The 25,036-nt window shown below is 46.3% G+C and overlaps 2 protein-coding genes across 3 annotated transcripts in view; both read right to left on the bottom strand.

Annotated features, from left to right (window-relative positions):
* Window positions 1–7,248, bottom strand: part of HNF4A (hepatocyte nuclear factor 4 alpha) — a gene marked incomplete at its 5' end in the record, with an annotated part of 64,680 nt that extends 57,432 nt beyond the window's left edge. For both annotated transcript variants that reach the window (XM_082669695.1, XM_082669697.1), the window contains one exon: window positions 7,200–7,248. In XM_082669695.1, coding sequence (XP_082525821.1) covers window positions 7,200–7,248 — 49 coding nt within the window. The remainder of the gene's footprint in view (window positions 1–7,199) is intronic.
* Window positions 7,249–14,322: 7,074 nt separating this feature from the next.
* On the bottom strand, window positions 14,323–23,017 carry R3HDML (R3H domain containing like; the record flags this gene model as incomplete). Its single annotated transcript, XM_082669699.1, has 5 exons — window positions 22,644–23,017; window positions 19,557–19,675; window positions 19,324–19,456; window positions 18,062–18,177; window positions 14,323–14,422 (listed from the first exon to the last, which is right to left on the bottom strand). The coding sequence occupies exons 1-5, from the start codon at window positions 22,902–22,904 to the stop codon at window positions 14,323–14,325; spliced, it is 729 nt and encodes a 242-aa protein (XP_082525825.1). The 5' UTR covers window positions 22,905–23,017.
* Between the last annotated feature and the right edge of the window lie 2,019 nt (window positions 23,018–25,036).

Below are 25,036 nucleotides of genomic sequence, written 5' to 3'. Positions count from 1 at the left end.
ACCACATATCCCAGACTCCTTTGCATTTGGCCAAAGCCAGGTGACTAGTTCTGACCAGTAGAATGTGAATAGAAGTGATAAATGTCACTTCTGGGGTCCCTGGATGACTATGTGACAGAAGTAAGTAAACTTCTAACTTACATTTTAGGTTTGTTTTTTTGTTCCAACAGGGAGCATTGCCGTAACTAATACAACCCGATACGTTGCATGACCCATTAATGGGTCAAGATTGCGGTTTGAAACACACTGGTCTGGTCCACGCATTTTTTAACCATGGAGTCCTTTCATTAAACGCTTCCATCAAAAGTCAAAATGCAGCATCTCTGGTTAAACCAGAGGTTGTGGCGTGCTGGAACCTAAGAGCCTGGTCTGTTTGAACACCAGCCCCAGGCCCCCACTGGCCTCAAAGTGAACTCTGAGGCATCTTTCTTGACTCCTAGGGCCCCAGTGAATATTGTGTGATGACCACTGAGCCAGGCACAGGGCTCCATTTCTCAGAAGAGGAGGCAGGGCACCAGTAGGAAAAGGACTCGAGTGAGGTCACAAACAGCTGCCTGGGCCCAGAGCCATTTCTCAGGGCTGTGGCCAGGCCAGGTCTGTTCCCCCCATTTCCATGCCTTCAATTTGCTCTACACAGGCCCAGACTCACAAGCCAAGCCCCCGAGAGCCAACCTCAGGCCTCAGAGGGCATCTGAAGGCTCAGGGCCAAGCTTTGTCCAGCCAAGGAACTGCAGCCCGGAACCAGTTACATAGCCCTCATTCATCTCTTGTTTGTTCCACAGCAGCTAAAAGATGTCTCGCACGTAAGAAGCATTCAGTCCGTCTCACATAGCAGGTATAATAATAACAACAACAGTGCATAAAATTTACGTAGCACTTTCTACCTGCCAGACACTCAACGCTTTACAGGCATCAACCTCATTTACTTCTCACAACCCTACAAAGTAGATGCTGTTATTATCACACCATTTGACAGATCAAGAAACTGAGACACAGAAAATGAAGTGATTTACCCAAAGCCATATGGCTAGTAGGTGGCAATATGAACCCAGGCAGTCTGACTCCAGAGTCTGAGCCGCTAACCAAGGTGTTATGCAGCCTCTCAGATGCTATTATAAGAGGTGACAGCATAGCCAAAAGAATGAAGGTTTGGCACCAGGCAGACTAGGTCTCAATCCGTCACTGGGTGACACAGGGAAACTTACTTAACAACACTGAATCTCAGTTTCCCTGTATATGAAGTGGGAATAATATTTCCCACCTTGACAGGTATTGCAAAGATTAAAAGGGAGAAAAACCTATAAAGTAGCCGGCATCCTGCCCATTACATAGAAGGGGCTTATATGGAAATAAATTTCTTTCCTCTGCAGAGGTCCACCCTTATGCTAGAGGCATGTGAGTCAGAAAAAAAATGGAAGGCGTAGTTCCTGCCTTTAAGCATCTCATAATCTTCTTAGGGACAAGATAAATCCTTTATGGAACAATCAGAAAAGTCCCAAGATACTTTCAATTAAGGATGGAATTCACTGCAGTCAAATGTTAAATAAAATCAGTGCCTTTGCATCTGCTGGTCCCCTTCCCTCTCTCCTCCTGGCTGACTCCTGCTAAACCTTCAGGTTTCAGCTTAGATATCAGTTCACTCCTCCAGGGTCAAGAGGTCCCTGACCCCTTCCCCTCTTCCTAAGCCCCTTTGTCCTCCCACTGTGTCCTGTTCACCCCTGTTATGGCACTGTCTCGATTACTGCTGGTTCATCTGTTTACCCCACCAGATTGGACGCTCTCCAAGATCTAAAGCCATACTTTATATTCTCCTACATTCCCCCAGAGCCTAGCAGAATGCTTTGCATACCATAAGCCCCCAGTGGTCATTTGTTGAAGAAATGAATGAGTGAACAATGAATTAACGAATGCGGGAGTTTTCCGGATGAGGACAGGATGCACTCTGGGTATCCACATCCTCCCTTTATAAAATGGGACAAAATAAGGCAATGGTTTCCAAACTCCAGCTGACCCAACACCCCAAATCACTTAAGGAACTTAATAAAAATTTAAAGATTCTTGGAACTCATCCCAGAAGATTCTGATTCAGGTCTGGAGTGGAGCCCGCAAAAGATGTCATCTTAAGAAAGTTCCCCATATGCAGCAAGATTCGTAAACCATTGAACCATAGAGGCTGAAATCAAATTGAGGTGGGAAAGGAAGATAATATGGACAGGGAAGAAAGGCAGGAAGGGTGAGGGAGACTGTATTTTGAGAATGAACAGTGGGAACAGCCATGCCTGTTATCTGACATAGTCCCGTCGCTGGCCAGTATCTGGGGCCCAATTTTGGGCTCATCAACCAACCATTCAGGGAGACAAAGCACTTTATAGTTTATGATACCTTTTCGCCTTCATGAGCTCATGGATCTTCACAACAACCAAGGTTCATTTGGTAGATGAAGAAATTGATGATCAGAGAGCTAGTCAAAGTGTCCAGCCTCTCACAGCTTTAAGTGGGAGAGCCACTTAACTAAACCACCTCTGACGACCACTTCTGATCTGACCTAGTCAAAGGAACTAGTCCTATGTCCTCAGGAAAAATCCAGCTCATCTGACACTTAGATATACTGTCCTGAAGGAGGATTGTTGACCAGTGGCCAAGTCACCCCTTGTCTCTTTACTTGCATGTACTGATGTCCAAGACCAGCCCATCTTGTCCGTCCATCCATCCATCCATCCATCCATCCATCCATGCATCTTTCCAGTTATTTATTCATCCGCTTGCCACATCCATTCACATATCTCTCCATCCATCCCATCCATCCATCATCCGCCATACCCACTCACCCATCCATCACATCTATTCATTATTCCATCCATCCATCTACCCACCTGCCCATATTCCCTGTTACTCATTCATTCATTTGTACCATTTGTTCATCTATCTCTCCATTTCATTCCCATCCATCCATCCATTCACCAGCCCATCACATCGATTCATCAAAGCAACTACCTATCTACCCACCCAGATATCCATTCATTCATTCATCCATCTTCTCATTCATTCATTAAATAAACCTCCTTCAAGGTCTACGTGGGACCAGGTCCTACGGTAGCCCGGGGTATAACAAGAAGCATCAGACATATACAGACCTTGCCCCTGAGGAGATTTGAGATGCTTACAAAAATGGCAGAATCCTGAAGGGCCAAAATAAATAATCATCAAGGGAAGCTTGCTAAAAGCAAAACAAGGGTAGGAAAATAACAAAGCCAGGAGTTAGGTTTAGCACACGGATACGCACACCATAACATCTTATCCTCACAGTTGCTAAGGACAGCCCCAAATCTGGCAGTGAGCTAGATGCTGGCATCGAGAGCAAATACTGCAACATGAGTCACAGTACATACACTCAGTTGTGGCAGATCCCACTCAGCAGCTATTCCTGCTTCCTTATAACACAGTGGTGTTTCATGTGCCCAGGGCACATTTGGAAATGGCAGGAGACATTTTCGGTTGGCACGGCTGACAGGAGGTATGCTATAGCGTCTAGTGAGTCGAAGCCAGGATAGCTGCTAAACATCCTGCAGCGCAGGATCCTACAGGCCAGTACCTTTACAGCAAAGAATTATCCACACCAAAATATCAGTAGTGTCAAAGTTGAGAAACCCGTTAGAAGGGAACCCCGGTTTGGTTTGCAACAGCATTTTGCCATACAAGAAAAGACCATCATTGGTCTAAACCTTTGCTGTGTGTTCCCATTTCTTTCCATTAGACACTTCCCAGCTTTCCTTGAACTAAGGCAGTCTGCTGGGAGGTTTCTGGGAAATGTTTGCTTTGGGGGAAAAGAAACAAGTGCTTGGAGGAAAAACCCTTCCAGCTTCAGACACTTAACTGCAAACGTGATACCTGATACTGTGACAGCCACCTGGGGTCTGTAATGGGGCAAATCGAGAACCAAAAGCCAACACGGTGAGGATGGCAGGGAGGAAGGAAGGGAAGAGTACAGACCTGGTGGACATCGCTGACCATTGTCACAGGGCTGTTTCTTTAAAACTGACCTCAATTCATTCATCCAACAAATGCTTACTGAGCACTTATTCTGTGCCAGTCGCCATGTGAGACGTGCAAGGCTGAACAAAGCACTGAAGTCCATGGCCTCATGGAGTCTATAGTCTAGTGGGGGAGACAGATGCGACAAGACGCACAATGATTTTTTTTTTTTTTTTTTTTGCGGTACGCGGGCCTCTCACTGTTGTGGCCTCTCCCGCTGCGGAGCACAGGCTCCGGATGCGCAGGCTCAGCGGCCATGGCTCATGGGCCCAGCCGCTCCGCGGCATGTGGGATCTTCCCGGACCGGGGCACGAACCCGCGTCCCCTGCATCGGCAGGCAGACTCTCAACCAGTGCACCACCAGGGAAGCCCCCCACACAATGATTTGATCAGAGCAGTGATGAGAACTCTAAGGCCGAATCCAGTGTGTAGTGGAGGCACTGCAAGACCAGGGAAAGGTCAAGTTTGCCCAGTACCACCACTCCAAAGCTCATTAAAGACTATCCCACTAAGGTTCAAGAACGTGAGACAGCAGTTGGGATTTATTTCGTGCTTGCTTTGTGCCAGGCACTATTCTAAGCACTTGTGTGTGTATATATATATGTGTATATATATATATATATATATATATATTTTATTGAAGTATAGTTGATTTATAATGTGTTAATTTCTGCTGTACAGCAAAGTGACTCAGTTATACATACACATACTCTTTTTCATATTCTTTTCCATTATGGTTTATCATAAGATACTGAATATAATTCCCTGTGCTATACACTAGGACCTTGTGGTTTATCCATCCTATATATAATAGCTTGCATCTTAAGCACTTGTACATTAATTCTTGTGATCCTAACCACAGCCTTGCCCTCCATTGCCTCTCCCAGGGCTCTGCTATGAACCATGTTCCTTACCCAGCAACTCACCTCTGTGATTGCAATCTTCAGAGGTTATTATTATCCCCAGTTGAGAATCCCCGAGGGGTTTTACTCAAAGCACTTGTTTTTTTAATCAGAAAGTTCATCTTTCCAGAGCCTCCCAGCAGATTGCCCTAGTTTATTTTACAGATGAAACATCTGAGACTCAGAGAAGGGTAGGTTATACAGCTTAAAAAAAAAAAAAAAGGCAGATCCAGAATGCTAACCCAGATTCATTTTATCTGAAAAGCAAGGTCTTTTAGCCAATGTCTCTCTCTCTCTCTCTCTCTCTCTCTCTCTCTCTCTCACACACACACACACACACACACACACACACACACACACTCCAGGTGTTCCAGGATGGCAATGTTCTCTTGTTGTTGATGCATGCTGCAAATCTGGGCATGGGAGCCCTTCTTTCTCTCCTCAGCCATATCTGTAGCTGAGCCAAGAGGGTCAGCACAGATGGACAATGTCAGGTCTGGAGTCAGATGGTTTTTTTTTAACAATCCTAAACTTTAGTTTTCTCTTCTGTCCTTGGAGATGATAATGTTATTTATCTGAGACAACTATTTTGAGAATTAAATGCAGTAATAGGCATAGAACACCCATCCATCCATCCATCATCCATCCGTCCCTATCCGACCCATTGGGAGATGATGAGTCTTCCTCTGGACACAGGGTCAGCCAAGTCTCACAATTGTGTTTTAACCTTGGATGAAGCCCCCCAGGCATGCCCAGCCCTTTAGCTATGCTATCTCCTCTAACCACCGCCCCCTGTGAGATAGGTCCTGTTGTTCTCTCCATTTTACAGATGAGGAAATAGATTTAAAGATGGGAAGTGACTTGCCCAAGGTCACACAGCTGGTGTGGGGGATAGGTCCCCAGGCTGTTTTTGGCTCCACAGCCTCTGCCATTTCCACTGCCTCACATACTCCTACTTGATGGTGAAAGAAAGAAGATCCCCTGGACCAGTCGAGAGACCAGCCCCTGATTCCTGGAGGCCATCCACCCTTCGCTAATGATGATATCGAGTAATATTTACTGAGTCCTTACGACATGCCTGGTGCCGAGGGCTTACACCCTCGCTTTCCTTTAGTCCTGCCTGCAAGAAGCCCCTAAGACACCCTCTGTCCACTTCAGAGAGACAGCAACCAAGACCCAGAAATGATGAGTAATTTATCTAAAGTCACAGAACAAGAGCCGAGATCTACTGGATTCCAGAGGCCAAGCTCTGCGCATGCGACTGAAATCGGTTTATAAAATGCACCAAATTTTTGAAAATCCAAAATGTGCAAAAAAGTAAAACGAACATTCTCTTGAACTTCCCTCCTTAGAAACAAAGCTATGTTACCGGTCTCTTTGTGTCCTTCCACTAATTTTCTACGCAAATACAAAGGTGTGTACATACATATGAATGAATGTATCTGTTCTGTTATCAGAAATGTAATATGCTATACTCTCTTCAGATTACTTTTTTCCATAATTACTTGGAGGTCCTTCTCTATCTGCAAACAGATCTGCATTTTTTTTTCTTCAACAACGGGATAGCATTCCATCCTAAAGAGGCATCATGCTTTATTTACCCATCCTCTATTGTTGGTCATTGGGGTTACTTCCAATTCTGGAGTTACCCCGAGCAGCAGAGCCCCAGTCCTTCACCGAAACACACTCTTCCCTTACCCTGCATCGAAGTTACACACTTACAGCCAAGATCATTCTCATTTTCCAATGCCCCAGGCTGTGCGTTTCCTTCTACGACTTCCCCTTGCTGAATTATCCAGAGCTGATGGTCCTTGTTGGAGGGGCTGGCTGACTCTCCCCTTGGGTCCCATCCCACCTAGACCAGGAGCTAGTTCTGTGACCGAGACCCAGCAAGCTTCTCTGCAGGCTTCAAAATGAGGATGATGCTTCCAGTTCCACGTTCTGTGAAATTTCCTACAGACCCCCCTGGGATGCATCTCCACAAAGGCTGCCTCTGTGGGCGGGCAAAGTGAGCCAAGCCCCTACCCTGGGGCTCCTGCAGCCCCTCCAAGTACTTCCCATATCGGCTCCACCAGGCCTCAGTTTAGGAGTTTAGTGAAGCAAATCACATGCCTCCCTCGGGTTTCCTGCCGTTCTAGAGAAGCCCTTAGAGGGTCTTTGGGGTGCTAGGAAACATGTAGAGGGCCATCCCATGGTCTCCCAAACTTAACGGTGGTCCCACCATGTCCAGTCTTCCCCCGAAGCCCAACTGCCAACCCCACTCACCATAGGGACTCTCCACTGGAGCCCCGAGGGGCGCGTTCACACTGACCATGGCCAAGCCCGCCCAGCCGGAGACCTGGGGGCATGGAGGAGCCTGGGGCCCACACACAACAGCGGGAGCTAGTCCACCAGGAAGGCGGTGAGTGCAGCCAGCTGCCACTGCCCGGTTATCTTATTGATTCTTCTAATCACCCAAGGTGGGTGGATACGTTAAAGAGTAACCAGTCACTTAGGGAACCTGTGGCTGGGGACTGTCACTGTTACCATGGCAACGACAAGCTGGCCAGACCAGAGGTCCACTAGGGCCCCAGTCCTGCGTTCTGGGGTTGGGGGCTCTTGGAGCCAGAATGTGGGGGACACCAGCCCCCTCACCCCTCACTTGAGGGAAAGGACTGGCCAGGAGATGATGAGGAGGTGAGAGTCCAACCTGGGTTGGGTTTTATGACTCCAAACAATGGGTGTGGCAGGAGGCAACAGGGAGGGGTAGAGGAGAAAAGGAGGAAGCTGGGGGATTGTATTTATTGAGCGCCTACTGGATGCTGGGAGTTGCAACGTTTAAATTAAAACTTGAGATGAGGAAATTGAGCATTGCCACGTTTAAATTAAAACTTGAGATGAGGAAATTGAGGCACAGAAAGAAGTTGCTTGCCTGGAGTCTCCCAGCTGGTACAAAGAGGAGTTAGAATTACAACCCACGATTTCCCTTTATCTAACGTATGTTTATTGAGCACCTACTGTATACCAGGCTCTGTGCTAGACTCCAGTGATATAGAAGTGAGCAAAGAGACATCATCTCTGCACCCATGGAACTGTGGACTAATGGAGGAGATGGGCATTCATTAGATAACATTAAAGATAGTATTGCAAAGACATGATTACAGATGGTGAGTGCTACGAAGAATGGAGAAACACAAGTATGCCTCCAGGCCCGTGGGTCAGAGGCACTCTACCTGCTCCCTCCACCGGTCCGTTGGTCTCCTTCGCCACACAAAACACAGCCTACTGCCGACATCTGCATCCTGGCCTCGGAATGCAGAGCCATCTTGCACCTTAGCTGTCCTGCATACTGGGCTACCACCTGGCTTTTGGGGGAACAGTCTCATTTCTTTTATCCCAATGTTGGGTCTCACAGCCTGACTTGGAATCCTGAGCTCAAGGTCTTCATCATGATGGGGAGGCTCAAATGAGAAGTAGGAAAACCTGGGACTCAGAAAAGTCAGAAAACCCCAGCTCCACCATCATCTTGCTGTATAGTTTTGGGTACATTATTTCATTTTCCCATAGTAACACCTGCCTCACGTGTTGCTTCACTTCTAAACTAGCTAATTGATCTATTCCTCTCTGTCCACAGTCTCCTCTTCCCAGCGTACTTGCTCAGCAGCCTCAAGGGGACCTCTCATCCCCTACTGATGGACACTGGGGTGTCTCCAGTCCTTTGTTCCTTCTGTTTCCTCCCTACCTGTTGCACCTTCCTGTCTTAGTTTCCTCCTGTCCAGTTTGAAGCCCACAGTCCATCATCTTAGTTTCTCTCTTGCTTCTGTCTCAGTTCCTTTCCTTCTAGCCACCTGACAAAAACCCAAGCCTGGAAGAGCCTAAGTATCTTGCTTTCTTCATGCCTACAAACCAGCAGCCAATCACTGTTGGAAAAAAAAAAAAAATCACTTAGCGAGACAGATGAGGGCCACCAGAGATTAATGATCAAGAATTTCGACAGGTCCCTCCACACTGCCTGGAACTTCTACTCTGTTTCTCTTCTCCTTGCTTTTCTATTTTCTGCCTCTATTTCAGATCTTTTCTCTCCTCAAAACTTTTCCATCTCATTCTCAGCAGGCTGAGAGTTTACCTTCTTCACAGAGAAAATAGAAGCCTTCAACCTGGACCAGCCTCAACTCCCCACAAAAATTCACCTGCATCTGCACTTTGTTCACCTCCTTCCCTCCAGATCCACATGGGGCCACACCCTCCCTCCTCCTACTGCTCAGGAGTCCCACGTGACCATGTGTGAGTTCTCCTATATATTCAACCTCTCCCTCTTTAAACTTTAAAAATCAACTTTACTGAGATATAATATACATATAATAAAATGTACCCTTTTTTAGGTGTATAGTTTTATGAGTTTTGGCAAATGTATACACCTATGTAACTATAACCTTAAGATACAGAACATTTCCATTGCCCCCAGAAGTTCCCTTTATTCCTCCGCAATTAATCCTCCCAGCACCTCCCACTCCAGGTGACTGCTGATCTGCTGCTTGTCACACTAGAGTAGATTTGTCTTTTCTAGAATGTCATAGAATCAGACAGGATTTACTCTTGTGTCTGGCTTTTTTGCCCCGCATATTTGTGAGTTTCACCTGTGTTAGTGTCCTTTTTTCTTGCTGAGTATTATTCCATTGAATGAATATACTGCAACTTGTTCAGCCATTCACCTTGTAACGGACATTGATTGGGGTTATCTCCAGTTTGGGACAATTACGAATTAAGCAGCGATGTACATTCATGGACAAGTCTTCTTGCAGGCATATGTTTTCATTTCCCTTGGTTAAATTTCTAGGAAAGGAATTGATGGCTGATATGGTATGTATATGTTTAATTTATAAGAAACTCCAAAACTATTGTCCAAAGTGGCCGTACCATTTTGCATTCCCACCAGCAAGGTAAGAGAGCTCCTATTTACCCCACATCCTTATCACTGTTTGTTGCTGTCAGTCTTTTTAACTTTAACCATGCGATGTGATCTTTCCTTTTTCTTCCATTTACTTTAAACTAGTTTTATAAATGAAGTAGTAAATTCATGTGTTAAAAATGAAAATTGTACTAACAGCATAAAATGAAAAATAAGACTTTCTCCTACTTTAGTTCCCACATCTCACTCTATTGAACTTTTAAACAAATTCTTGTATGTATTTCCAGAAATTATACACCTATACACTGCTATGGACTGAACTGCGTCCTCCCAAAATTATTATGTTGAAGATCTAACTCCCAACGTGATTGTATTTGAAGACAAGGCCTTTATGGAAATAAATAAGATTAAATTAGGTCATAAGGGTGGCGTCCTGATCCAATAGGATTAGTGCCCTTATAAGGAGAGACATGAGAGTGACTTCTCTCTCTTTCCTGCCCCCACCATATGCAGACATAGTGAGATGTAGTTGTCTGCAAGCCAGGAAGGGAGATCGCACCAGAACCCAACTATACTGGTACATTGAGCTCAGACTTTCAGACTGCAGGATGGGAAAAAATTTTCTCTTGGTTAAGCCACTCGTCTATGGTACTTTGTTATGGCAGCCCAAGCTGACTCAGACACACACACATGTAAATGCATATAAATACACGGGAACATATTAAACACACTCTTCTGTCACTTACTTTTCCCTCCTTTGTGTCTAAGGGCTATCTCCATGCCAACATACCTGCCTCATTCTTTGAGTGGCCACGTATTGTGTGAATGTCCTATAGGTGATTTTTCTAGTCTCCTATTGCTGGACACTAAGGTTGTCTCCAGGCTTTTGCTACTACATAAAGTGTATGTCTTCATAAACTTCAAAAATGTCCTGACCCAGATGTGGGGAGTATATCTGTAGGACAAATTTCTAGAGACAAAATCCTATCAATATTTAAATATGCTACAATATCTCTTTTATTAAAAAAGCAACGTCTGGGACTTTCTTCGCAGTCCAGTGGTTAAGACTCCATGCTTCCACTGCAGGGGACTCGGGTTTGATCCCTGGTGGGCGAAATAAGATCCTGCATGCTGCGTGGCCAAAAAAAAGCAACTTCCCTCCATAGCTTCCTCTTCCATTTCAGTGACTACGTCACCTCTCTCCTCCCTCTTGATGTTGAACTTTCATTTTTTGGCTGCGTTGGGTCTTTGTTGCTGAGCGTGGGTTTTCTCCAGTTGCAGCGAGCAGGGGCTACTCTTCATTGCGGTGTGCAGCCTTCTCGTTTTGGTGGCTTCTCTTGTTGCGGAGCACGGGCTCTAGGCATGCGGGCTTCAGTAGTTGTGGCATGCGGGCTCAGTAGTTGTGGCTCACAGGCTCTAGAGCACAGGCTCAGTAGTTGTGGTGCACGGGCTTAGTTGCTCCAGGGTATGTGAGATCTTCCTGGACCAGGGATCGAACCTGTGTCCCCTGCATTGGCAGGCGGATTCTTAACCACAGTGCAACCAGGGAATCCCAATGTTGAACTTTTAAAATAGCTATCTACACTAGCGCCAGGTGCTGTTCCAAGTGCTTTCCATGTATTCATTCATTTAATGTTTTGAAGGACTAATGAGGTAGATGTGATTAGTGTCCCCATTTATAGGTGAGACTGAGGCACTAAGATCTTGACTTATGCCAGCACACTTGGCCACTGAGTTAAATTTGTGCCGAGGCAGTCTGGCTCCAGAGTCCATGCTCTTAACCCTCTTGGTTGGTGAATGTATGAGCAAATGAGAAATCAGATGGGATTGGGGGATGAAGAGCTTCAAAAAACATAAAATATTACATAAGTTTGAAAGCTGTTTCAGATTTCTTGCAGCAAAAGTTTCCTGGTGGACTTTCCTGGTGGCACAGTGGTTAAGAATCTGCCTGTCAATGCAGGGGACATGGGTTCGAGCCCTGGTCTGGGAAGATGCCACATGCCGCAGAGCAACTAAGTCCATGCGCCACAACTACTGAGCCTGTGTGCCACAACTACTGAAGCCCGTGCACCTAGAGCCCGTGCTCCACAACTAGAGAAGCCACCGCAGTGGGAAGCCCGTACACCGCAACGAAGAGTAGCCCCTGCTCGCCTCAACTAGAGAAAGCCATGCACAGCAATGAAGACCTAATGCAGCCAAAAAAAAAAAAAAAAAAAAATTCCCGACTTCAGTTGGAACAGCAGCTTAACCAAGCCAGGAAACTACCTGAGTCCTCGCCCCCAGGTCTGCAGGGTCCAAGGCACGGCAAACACAAGCCTCCCCACCTGGTTCATTTCTCCTTGACCCGGGCTCTTCTCAGAGACAGTTTCAGAAAAGGGGGAAACTGGGAGGTCATCTGGAATTCCCAATGGCACTTTTTGCTTCATCGTCTCTACCGTTGTCCAATCCCTGGGTTTCTCCCTTCTTAGCTGAGAGGCAGGAGAGTGAATGGGTTATGACATTGGGCATTGGAGTCATACAGAGCATATTCAAACCCAGCTTCTATGGCCTCAGTTTTTATGTCTGTAAAATGGGGATGGGATCAGTACCTATCACCTAGGATAGCAGTGATAATTCAATGAGATTAAGAGTGTACTCAGCAGCTCGTAAATGCCAGTGGTCATTATTCTCGTTATCCTGATACTCAGGACACAGGAAGGTAACGTGGGACCCTCAAAACAGCACAGGCATTGAGGTTGGATGGAGCTGAAATCAGATCCCATGTCTGCTCCTTACTACCTATGTGACCCTATACATGCCATTGAATCCAGAGGGTCACATGCCACTTAAATTTCCTGAACATTTTGGGAATTTTACATAGGGTTGGCAAGCCGTTTCCGCTGCCCCCCCCCCACCCCGTCCAATATAAGTATGTTAATAATTTTTTAGGAAATCTAACATTTATTATCACCATTGTGTAATAAATGAAAGGACATTTTAATACCCCCCCTAAAAAATGCAGGCGGGATATAATCTAAGAATAATGAACTCAGAACAGCGTCCTTGTTTTTATTTCACTGCTGGGCACTTCTGCTAAGCCTCATTTTTCTTAGTTGTAAAAATGGAGTGATAATACAGACACATGCACGTGTGATCTAGCTGATGTACCTGGTGCAAAGGAGGGGCTGAGGGGCTGTTAGCCCCTCCCCTGGCCTTCCTCTTCAGCTGGTTTTCCCCTACTCCATTTCCCTCTCTCTTTTGACCCTCCTGAGAGCTGAGACAGGGACCAGAAAGAGCCATTGCACGGGATCTCAAAGGACTTTATTGAGGGCGGAGGGAGGTGGTGTTGATACGCACAAGACGTAGCCCAGGTGGGAATGACCAAGAGGGAAGAAAGCCCACTCCGTTGACAATGTAAGGACTCTGCGGGAAGGGGGCCTGTTTTCCATCCAGGTCTTTGAATGGAGCTCTCTCCAGCCAGGCAGGGAGTGGGCCCCAGCTGGAGGGCAAGGTCTGAGAGAGATTTTACTATCTCTAAAGACAAAAGGACTTCTGTGTGTTATGATAACTGGGTGGGGTGGGGTGGGGAGAGGGGAAATGGTTTCTGGGAATGAGAATGAGAGTCCATGGGAGAAATAAGGAGGGTGAGAGAAAGAGAGACAAGTAGGTGAAAGAGAGACACCAAGGCAGAGAGAGTGGCAGGAAGAATAAAACGCTGAAAGAGGGAGTTCCCTTAGACCAGCTTTGGCGTTAGCCTCTCAGTTCTGACATTCAGAGAGGGGTCTGGAACAGCCTGAAGGGATTGTCAGAGCCTGAGCTTAAACCTGGGTGCTTTCGTGGACAAGGACAAGCTGTGCAGCTCTCAGTAAGTCACACCCGTTCACTAAGCCTCAGTATGCCCATCTGTAAAAGGGGTGCCTGGACCCTGCGGTGGCTCCAGTAACATACACCGTGGGTGGGGTGTCCATATGCTAATTTCAGTTATTTTTTAAAAGCTTGGAGCTGAAATGGTCCCATCTTAGAGAGGGAGACCACAGGTCCTCAAAGGCTGCCCAGAAGCTGGTTGGCTATTATTGGGTGAATGAAGGTAGGTTTCAGGATAAAGATTATTTAATAAATACCTTTTATTGGATGGACAAAGGCTTGTGGATTGGAGGCCTGAGAGTCACAAAACTGCTGCCACTTCTCCTTCCAGCCCTGGCTCTGGGAGGACTGAGTCAATTAAAGATGGAGGCCTCTTTCCCGGAGGCCGGAGGGAAAAAAAGATGTAACAGGTAAGAAGGAAGGCAAGCAGGTTGTTTTCTTCCGGCCCATGCTGGACATTTAGGAAATGGAATCAGCAGGGAAAATTCAGACTGGTGAAGTAAGCCCAACTCATGTCCTTAAAAAAAAAAATCGAAAAAAAAAAAAATCGCTTGACCCGATCTTTGGGAAGGGACTCTTGGAGGGTCAGGCCCGGCTGGAGCCCTGCCAGAGACCAGGGAAAATTCAGAACCACGGGAGCCTGTTGGATTTGAGTCCCTAGAAGCACATGTTGCTGTTGCAGCTGCCTTGGTAGCTGGGAGGGCAGGCAGAACACGGCCTCCCCTTCTTGTATGGTGCCTCGCCGATCCAGTTGCCCCTGGAAGAGAAGAGGTCCCAGTGAGGCGGGGTCGGGGGACAGTTACATGGAGTCACCTTCACAGAGGTTTCCAAATCTCAGCACTGCCACTGTCTGGCCCTGTGACCAAGTCACACCTGCAAGCCTCAGTGTCTTCATCTGTAAAACCAATAGAAGACTTGCCTCCCACACACGGATGCAGCAGCAGATCAAATAATGGAGCTATGTGCGCATGCCTCTAGCACCTCACCTGGCAGATTAGTGACTCCCCAGGACATGCTGATTTTCTTATTCCTTCCACCCCACCCTCACCTCCCAGCACAAACACCCCCCTCCCCTCCCCAGTGGGCAGATGTGAGTTCTGGTCCTGGATTCTGCCACCTGCCAGTTGGTGACGGAATAAACGACCTCATTTCTTGAGCCTTGATTTTGTCCTCTGAATAATATAAATAAATGAAATGGTGTCCATAAAAATTATGTGAAAACACTTTGTAACTTATAAGGTGGTATGCAAATGAGAACTAGAATAATTAGATACTGAGTATAATTCACTCATGGGGGACATGCCCATGAAGCCTCTTTGTGGCCACTGCTGTACATTTATTTCTTCAATGGCCTTATCCCAAATCCATCCTACCTGCTCCGGAGTTAATCCTCTCAATGAACCACAGCCTTTAGGGAGGAGGAGGGTAGAGAGCCATTGCTTTAAGGTTACAGATTTTCTCTTTGGAGTGATGAAAACATTTTGGAAATAGTGATTAATGCCACTGAGCTGTATACTTAAAAATGGTTAAAATGGCAAATTTTTGTTACATATATTTTACCACGATTGAAAAAATGAATAACGTAATATACCCAAAACCCACTGAGTTGGACACTTCAAATGGGTAAGTTATGTGGTATGTAAATTATATCTCAGTAAAGCTGTTTAAAAAAAAAGAACAAACCTTCATCATAATCATTCTCCTGCTCAAGAACTTTCAGTGGCTCCCCATTGCCTGTGCAGGGGTTGGCAATGTAAAGGGCCAGAGAGTAAATATTTTAGGCTTTGGAGGCCAAATGTCTTTATTGCATGAAAGCAGCCCTAGACGGTACGTAAACAAATATCGTAGCTGTGTTTCAATAAAACTTTATTTATGAAAATAGGCAGGAGGCCAGATTTGGGCTGTGGGCTGTAGTTTGCTGGCCCCTAGCTTATGAATCACGTCTACAGCTTTCAGTCAGGCCTTCCAGACTGCTCCAGCAGCAAGTGGATGCAGCTTACACACCTCATCTTTCCACAACTCGCTTCTCCGTCCCAGCCCACAGATTTCTCTTTTCCCCCCTCTTTGTCTTCTCAAAGCCTAAAATCACTCCCCCAGTTCTTGCTAAGAGCTACCTAATAATCTCACCACTGGCCTGTAGTGTTAGTTACCTTTCAAGTCCCAGTGCCTTATTTTCTCACACAATAAACAAACACTCCTTGTGGACAGAAATGGAATCTTTTTCCCCCAAAAGTGATTGTTGAATGACTGTAAGTAAAGTCAGCCAAAGTGCTTAGAAAAGTATGCATTTCTGGTTTCATATGGGTTCATTCATTCATTCATTCAACAAACACTTCCAGAGCATCTAGTGGGCATCAGGACTTGTGCCAGATGCTGTGAGTCCACCATTTTCAAAAGGTGCTCCCGGAGCGAAAACATATGCATGTTTGTAAGTACATAAAAGATCTCCAGAAGGTTATGCAAGAAACTTACAGAGGGGAAGTGTGGGCAGGGGAGGGAGACAACATTCTGTGTTTACCTGTTTTCATACCCACTGAATTTTATAGCAGGTACATCAGTATAAAATGTAATAAAATTTTAAACAATAATAAATAAATATATCAAACGCTACCAGTTTTTCCAACAGGAAAAAAAAAAAGGTGTTCCTGGAAGTTTGGGGGCAGGGAACGTGGGTGGTGGAGACACCAGGGGTGATGGAATAAAAGTCATTCTTTTTTTGTTTAATTTAACCACTTAGAAAAGAGTTCTGCTTAAAAGAACAAAGGTTTGAAATCACTGTAGTAAAAGGATACCAAAATGAATCAGGTCTATTTCCTGCCCTCAAAGAGTTTATAACCTAGTTATAATCCTGGCCACTATTTATTTAACATGTACTATGGGCAACTATGTACCAAGATCCTCTGTGAGCCAGGTAGCATTAGCCCTATTTTAAAAGAGGAGACTGAGATCCAAGGAGATGAAATGACTTATCCAAAGTCCTCAGTGTGTACATAGTAGAGCTGAGAACCAAACCCAGGTCTAGTAATAAGAATAAGAACCAACATGTATTCCAAAATTATTATGAGCCTGGGGACATTCCCTGGGTCAGCTCACTTAATTCTCTCAACAATTCTGTAAGTAGAAACCATTTTACTCCCATTTTGTAGATGAAAAACAGGCATGGAGAAGTTGAATCACAAATCTGAACTCTGACAGTCTTGACTCCAGAGCCTAAAAATCTTAACAACTATATGGTTAATAGTCAATGTTTCAAAAATTCAATATGTCAGCAAATTGGAACAGTTCCTTAAGCTGTGTGTGATGGAATTTGCTTTGTTGCATTTTTCCATATCTGAGAAAGCTGGGCTGCATTATGACATTTTGTCAATAGATGTCTCCATCTAACAAATATCTTGACTTGAGAGTCTGAGTTTGGGCTACCAATAACTTCCAGAACATCAGGATAGTACAGTAGATAGAATATGAAATCAAAAGACTTGTGTTTCAAACAGCTCTGCTACTTATTGGCTTTGTGACTTTTGGTAAATTACTTAACCTCTCTGATCCTCAATGTCTTAATCTGTAAAAAGGGTAAATATTTTCCCAGTGTCCTTCCCTTTTTCCTTCTTTCTCTCTTTCATCTCTTCAATGAGATAATAAGGGAAAAGTGTATTGTAAATGATCAAGAGCTACGTGAGAGCAAAAGGCAGTTATGACTATGTAATCTTGAAACTCTGAATATCATGTTTACTTAGAATTTGTTCCCGTTTGTGTATGAGAGTCTGTAATCTGTTTTGTATGAGAATCTGTTGCAAGTTTGTGTACTATACATTGGATGGGAACTCCTATCCCCCTTTCTCTGTGTTTCCAGGAGAATAGCATATGAAGACCACTCTTGACCTCTCTCCCACCAAGCTGACTGGAGAGTCTGGAAAGAGCAGCTGAGCATGCTCATTGCGTCCTTCCTTTCTTTCCTATGGGACCTGCCTGCCTGTAGGGAGCATGTATTCTTGGTTGCTCTATTTCTTGTGGGAAGCTTTCAGGGGCTGGCACTGCACTTAGAAGAGGCCTATGGTTGGCCAATGTTGCCTGTCAATGGATATGAAGGTCTAATTCAACAGTGAGATATTTGCAAGCCCACTTGGCTGGCAGACCTAAGCCACATTCTCCACTGTTGGCTTCATCAGGGACACTGCTTATGCACCTGCCTTGGTCCTCCGTCTATCTCCCAATCGATTCAGAAACTTGAGTAAAGAAAAAGGATTCTTGATTGACTCTAAAACCCGGTGTTCAGGTTATTTAGAACGGAGGAAAGCAGGGTGTCCTGTATGTCTTCCATTTCTGAGAATCCTGCCCACTCCACCTCAGGGTCCACCCTCCTGCCCCAGAGCCCCCTCTGCCTCAGAGCTGCACTCACTTAATGGCGTAGTTGCAGACCAGGTACACAGCCTGGTGCCAGGTGCTGCCCAAGACATGGATGCTGCCACAGGTGTGGATGGCACAGCCCAGCCGGTTGGAAGATGCCCACACCATCTGAGGAGGGACAAGGACAAAGGAGGCTGTGAGAAGGACTTGGGGCTGAAATGTTCTTGGGTTTGCTCTGTCAGGGTGGATGCATTAGATAAGGTTTTCCTGGGGGAGGCCCCTGTCTCAGGGTGAAGGGACTAGAGGCATATTGTACTATAATGTTTCTCAAAATTTTTTCCACTATAACCAACAGTAAGGAATACAGTTACATATTGTTACCCAGTGTACCAACACACACACACACATACACACACACATACACACACCCTTACCCCTCCTCAAACAATTTGAACAAAAGTTTTATGAGCCAATATTTAATCTTATCATATAGAATGATATATGCTAATATGTTCTATACCTTTCAATTAGATTTCTTTCTTTCTTTTTTTCCCCCTAGTGACCAATATTTGAAAATCATTGTCATGCTGGAAGTTAAAACACAGACTTTGGAGTTAAACAGCCTTGGATCAGAATCTCAATATCACTAGCTGTGTGACTTTGACCAAGTCACTTAACCACTCTGTGCCTGGTTTCTCCTTTGGTAAAATGGAGGTAATAATATTTCATGGATGTCAGGAAGGACATTTGGTTTAGGCCTCACATTTCCTAGGGGGTCTCAAATTTCAGTTTTTGACATTTACTGCAGATGAGTCACAGAGAGATTGGCAGGCCTGAAAGCAGACATTTTTCCTACCATTGAAAACTTCTGGTCCTATTTCTTGCAACATGATACTGCATTGTATTTTTATGTATAATAAGTGGTAACAACTTCAATATTAGCACTCAAAATATACTACAATCTTTTGTAATCTTATTTGGCGTTTCTTTTTTTAAGACACAGGAACCTTAGAAAATAAAAAATACTAGAAAATGTTTGGACCTATTGAAATCAAAGGCAGTCTTGAACTTGTCAGACCACACGTCTCCGTTTTGGGGTCAAACAATATGGTCTGCCGACCTAAGACCCTCAAAACAAGATCTGGTTCAGCTCAATTCAATGTACACACAACTTACCAGGAACAGGCTTGTTATGTAAAAGGAAGTCTGTTAAGGGCCTCTGTTTTATTTCTAATTGCTGTCCCACCACATTCGTTTTCTTCTAAGGTAGAGGATTTGTTCTCTCATCAGCCTTACATCCCAACAAAGGTGTACCTGGGTATAGTGAGAGCACACAGGGCCACTGCAGCGCCAGGGGCAGCGCGGGGTACAGTCCTTCGGGGCCGGAAACAAGTAATGCCGCTTCTCCTCAGACCAAGACTTCACGAGATCCACCACAGAGCGGTACCTGCAGAGGCGGAGAAGATAGAATAAAAGTCACTCTGCCATCAGCGTGCTCAGTGATCTTGTTGAGTGATGGAGTGAAGGAAGGGCAGAGGTTCACTCACCGGCCAGAATGGATGGAGAGGTTCTGGCCCACGTATCTCAACAGCTGTGAGGGCCCGTGGGCCCAAATGCACTGGGTGGCCCAGGCTTCAGCGGACCTGGCCAGCCGCTCGTCCCAGACCTGGGAAAAATAAAGGTCATGAAATTCCCCGGGGGAACAAACACCATCATTTCAACAGTGTCTAGACATGCACGTATACATGGTACGTTGACTCCCCATCTCCTTTGGAACCTGCAACAAATCCACTTGATAAATTAGAACACTGAGGCTCAGAGAAGGCCTACGACTTCAAGGTCAACGGCAAGTCCATACCAGAGCCGAGGTCCACACCTAGGTCTCTGACTCCTAGTCCAATGCCCTTTTTCCTTCACTGGACTTCAAGCTTGGGGCTCTCTGCTCCGAGCGGGGTCCCAGGGTATTGGCCTAGGAGTTCCCAGCAGTCCCTAGAAGTGACTCAGCCCAGAGTGATGGGAAGAGAATGGATTTTTAATTTTATTTATTGTATTTTTTTCAATGTGTTTATTTATTTATTTTTTAAAAGATTTAATTTTATTTATTTTTGGCTGCGTTGGGTCTTTGTTGCTGCGTGCGAGCTTTCTATAGTTGCATCGAGTGGGAGCTACTCTTCCTTGCAGTGCACGGGCTTCTCATTGCGGTGGCTTGTCTTGTTGCGGAGCACGGGCTCTAGGCGTGTGGGCTTCAGTAGTTGTGGCGTACGGGCTCAGTAGTTGTGGTCCACGAGCTTAGTTGCTCCGTGGCATGTGGGATCTTAATCCCCAGACCAGGGCTCGAACCCGTGTCCCCTGCATTGGCAGGCGGATTCTTATCCACTGCGCCGCCAGGGAAGTCCCCAATGTGTTTATTTAAACAATAAAATTTTTTAATTCAAAAGGTTCTTTTTTTAATAGTGAAAACATGAACAAATTTAATATGTAAGATGTTTGGAGGAGGAAAAGTGGAGAGTCTTTCATCCCCATCCTACACTAGTCCCTCCAGCCACCCTGACCCTGGAGGCAACAGTCACTGTGAGCTTCTTGTGTCCTGTTCCAGAAATATTCTACACCTGTAAGTATATTATATATGCACGTATATATTTATATATGTAATTATATATCTTATATGGTATATACATGAAATAATTATATATTACATACATACAATAATTATATATATATGAATTTTTTTGACAAATGGCAGGACTCCAGGCATTCTATTTGGCCCCTCGCTTGTTTCACTTAACCAGATGGGTTACCTTAATGATGCTTCCACATCAGTACATAGAGAATACCGTCCTCATCCTTCATAACAGCTTCTTAATTTTCCAATCTCTGAATGCTCCAACTCTTATAACTTGAAAAAGCATCACTTCAAAAAATAATACTAGTTCCCTTCCTCTCTGACTTCCTGGGATTCTGAGATATTATTCTTTTATTCGGTTCATCTGTTCATTCAGCAAATATTGAACAAGGACTCACAGTCTAACAAGGAAATGAGATGTTAAACAATCATTACAGTTGGCGGGTGTGAGAATGTGAAACGGGACCTGGTCTTTCTTGGAGCCAGGGAGGGAAAGGGCTCCTTAAGCAAGGGACGTTTAGCCAGATACTGGTCCTGTGGGCTGAAGATAGCTAGTGAAGCAATGGGGATCCCCAAAGAGGGGTCCAGACATCTGCCCAGAGATGTTGGACTCATCCATTTTTAGGGAAAGCAAGGAATGTTTCCTTCGTGCCACAAAGGGGTGAACTGAGGTAAGGGCATGCAAACATCAAACCCACACTCACTGACACTCCTCGGGCCCCTGGTGAGCTGTCTGGCTCTCTCTGTCCTACAAAGCATGCAATAATTAAACACCTGTTGTGGGGAGGGCCTCGCACACAGGCTGGTGCTCGATAAATGTGTCATTGTTTGAAAACTAGAAGGCCTTCTACATGCCAGTCACTGTGTTAATCAATGGATGAGTCAGTTAATGAACAAATAAATGGCTCCCCCACCGCGAGCTGCCTGCCATTTGGGCTCCTATCCCCGCCCCTCCCAACACCTCATTGCGACCTGATGTCGTCTTACACGTAAATTTTGTGGCTGATCTTTGTTTTCTATCATCCCCACTAAAATGGAAGCTCTGTGAGGGACGAGACCTTGTCCATCCTGTGCTCGGCAGCGTCCACGAGGCTTAGCGTGGTGCCTGGCTCCAAGCAGGAGCTGGTACGTAAGTGAATGGACACACTGCAAAAGTATAAGCATTTGCAGGCTGTTGAGGGAGTAGGTATTTGTCTTAGAGGGGGCAGGCCAACAATCCCTTTGCCTAAAGTAATCTGTGGCTGGATTGGAAGCCTATCTCTCCAGGCTGGTTTGGGACAATGGTCCTGGGGGAGGGGCTGCGATAAAGAGAAAGGTTCCCTCCTCCCCTCCGGAGTCTGGCTTGTGGGGTGAGAGCCCCCCACCCTGCCTCTTTGAAGGAAGACATCCCAGCTGCCTCTGCTGGTCAGCTGTTGTTTCTCCTCAGCCTGAGACCCCCCCACTCCCACCCCAGGTACCAGATCCCATCTCTCCAAATTCTACCTCCACAGGCTTGCTGAGGACAGTTTGGGTGTGTCCATTAAACCCCTGGGGCAAAGAGACAATGGCAGGGAAAGCTCCAGCCACCCGCCCCCTGCGGCTCCCTGGCTGGAAGCCAGAATTCTTGGAAAAGGTATTGTGTTAGTTAAGACAGCTTTAGCAGCTGGCAGACCTGGGATGCAATCCCACCTGGGTGACCTTCAGCAAACTAATTCTCTGCATCTTGATTTCTTTATTTGGAAAATGGAGATAATTCCCACCTTGAAGGAAGAGGGTGACACGTAAGTGCCTGGCGCACAGGAGATGCTCCATAAGTCACAGTCCTCTGCTCCTGCCTGCAGAAAGGACTTATATAACCACCTTAGTTTTCTCATCTGTAAAATGGGCAGACGAATTCCTGCCCATTCCACAGGGCCCAGATGCCCAGATACTAGTTAGTGAGGCGAGGCTCGTGAATGGTCCAGTCTTTCCAGGACACACTGAGTGGACTGACGTTTGCTGGGGGAGGCACTGGGAGGGCATGGGAACTCACCATATACTCCATGTTGGCAGCAGGTGGGTGCACACTGGCCCGGATGTGGTTGTGATAATCCAATAAGGCACTCATGTCCCGGGCAGAGATGTGGCGCTTCCGCCGGTACCGGGGCACCCCCAGGCCAGTCAGGGGTTGCACAGCTGTGCCCTCGGTCTGGGCCAGTGCCAGGGTGGCATTGGGCATCATCAAGGCGTTCATTGTCTGGCCTGCCCAGAAGAACAGGCCTGCCAGGCCCACGGTGCCAGGCAGCAGGGGCATAGCTGGCTGGAAGGGTCACACGTCTGGCCTTGTGCAGTCAGAGCCGGCTGCCTGGAGGAGGTGGTCATGAGGGCACCAAACCCTGAGTGCTCTCCAGCATTACCACCCCAGAGGATGCTATCTACTGGGAACTTGGCAAAGACCTCCTGACTCGGCTCTCGTCCAGGGGGCGCAACACCCCATTCTTCCCACCCCAGTGGACTAAGTGGATGGGGCAATGGGAAGAGATGCCCAGATAGTGGCTAAATCTGGACCAGGCCCTGGGGTGAGATGATGCTGCCACTTCAAAGCCAGGGTTTTGTTCCACCAGCCCAGGAGGCAGACCCCAGTCCTCCCCAGCCTGGACACCCTCTTCACCAATCTTACTGGAAGTGGGCTCCGTTGGTGCCCTCAGAGGGGCAGCGCCCACCTTTCCCAAGGTACAGTGGAGGACACTCTTGTCCCTGGGTTGCTGCAATTTCGGGATTGAGAGCAAGACAGAAAGAAGCAGAAAGAAAGTAAAATGAGAAACAGAAAAGAAAATGAGGGAGAAGAAAAGGTGATTGACAAAAAGAGATACAGAGAAAAGGCATGAAAGAAAGAAAAAGGTAGATACAAGAGAGAATGAGAGACAATGACGGGGGCAAAAAGAGAAAAAACATGGGAGAGACAGAAAGAGAGGTAAAACGAGAGAAAGGGGAAAAACAGAACAGAAAAAATGGAGAGAAAAGAGAAGAGAGCCAGAGAGAGGCATCTGGAGACGAGGCACCAGGCTCTCCAGGGGCGCGTACCCAGGATGGGCAGCCCAGGCGGGTGGCAGGAGGCGGCTGAGGAGGCAGAGAACCGCTGCAGACACCCTGGCCCGCCTGGCAGCACAGCGACTTTAAAGGTCCCCCAGGAGGTGATGGCATCTGACGTCCCAGCTCCACAGCCCCCTCCCCTTCCAGCTGGGCCAGACTTGGCCAGGAGGCTCCGCCTGCCGGTCTGTGGGCTTTTCTCTCCCGCCCTCTCTCTTCTGCTGTTCCACCTGGAATGTGCAGGGCTGGGGCTGAGCTGCTGGTCAGGACCGGGATGCAGTCATGGCAGGGATTCCAGGACAAAATACCACCTCCCCTCCGGAGACCCCAGATCCAGAGGCTGCTCTCTGCCTTCCAGACCCTAACATATTATGGCCATCTTGCACCCAGAGAGTATTTTCTGACTGTTTTCCCCACAAAGCCCTCCAGCCCCAGAGTTGGCAGTTTTCGTATGGCCTCATCTAATGAGCCTGGCTGAGCTTGACACACGTGCTCAGCCAACCCTCAGAAGCAGATACGATCGCTCTCCATTTTACAGATGCAGAACTGATCCCCAAAGAGGTGAAAGAGCAGCCCAAAGTCAAGCCAGCCTGTCTGCAGTGGAGCCAGGATTCAAATCCAAGTCTGACCCCAGGGTCCTGCTAGGATGTAAAAAGGATGTCATTTTTGTAACCAAACCGAATTTAGATGCATAGGGAAAAAAACCCTATGGGAATATTCCCCGCGATGCCACTCAGACAGCACCATGCAGCCTAATTAATTAAGGCCATGGATCTGGGTTCAAATCCCCATTATTTTGTTTTTTTTTTGTTGTTCTTTTTAAAAAATGCTTTTTCAAATTTCTTTTCATGCTCACTAACTGGGTGTCCTTGGGCAGACTACTTAGCCATTTGTACCCTATCTGTAAACTGGGGGAAGTAATGGCACCTACCTTATAGCACTGGTGCCGGGATTAGATGAACTCACATTGGTGGAGCACTGAGTGTTGCTCTTTAAGTGTGTGTGCACGCGCATGTGCTTGTGTGCACGTGTGTACTTGTGAGAGTGTGTGTTTGTTATAGGTGTGCAAGCACATGTGGACATACACATAAACATGAGGGCTCGTGTGTCACATGTAGGTGTACAGATACATACATGACCATGCAGATGCCTGTACCTGTGTGTACTCACACGAGTATGCATGTGCTTGTATGTTATAAGTGTGCAAGCACACACGTGCAAGGGCATGCTTATGATGGTTTCTATGGCACATGCATGTGTGCATAGATACACGCATGAACATGCAGGTGTGTGTGTGTGTGTGTGTGTGTGTGTGTGTGTGTGTGTGTTGACAGAGCCCCTTTGGTCTCTGAATTG

This window comes from Grampus griseus, assembly GCF_964374135.1.
Source record: "Grampus griseus genome assembly, chromosome: 14".
Taxonomy (NCBI): Eukaryota; Metazoa; Chordata; class Mammalia; order Artiodactyla; family Delphinidae; genus Grampus; species Grampus griseus.
Note: the sequence above shows the minus strand (reverse complement) of the source record. Positions and strands in the feature narration are given on the sequence as shown.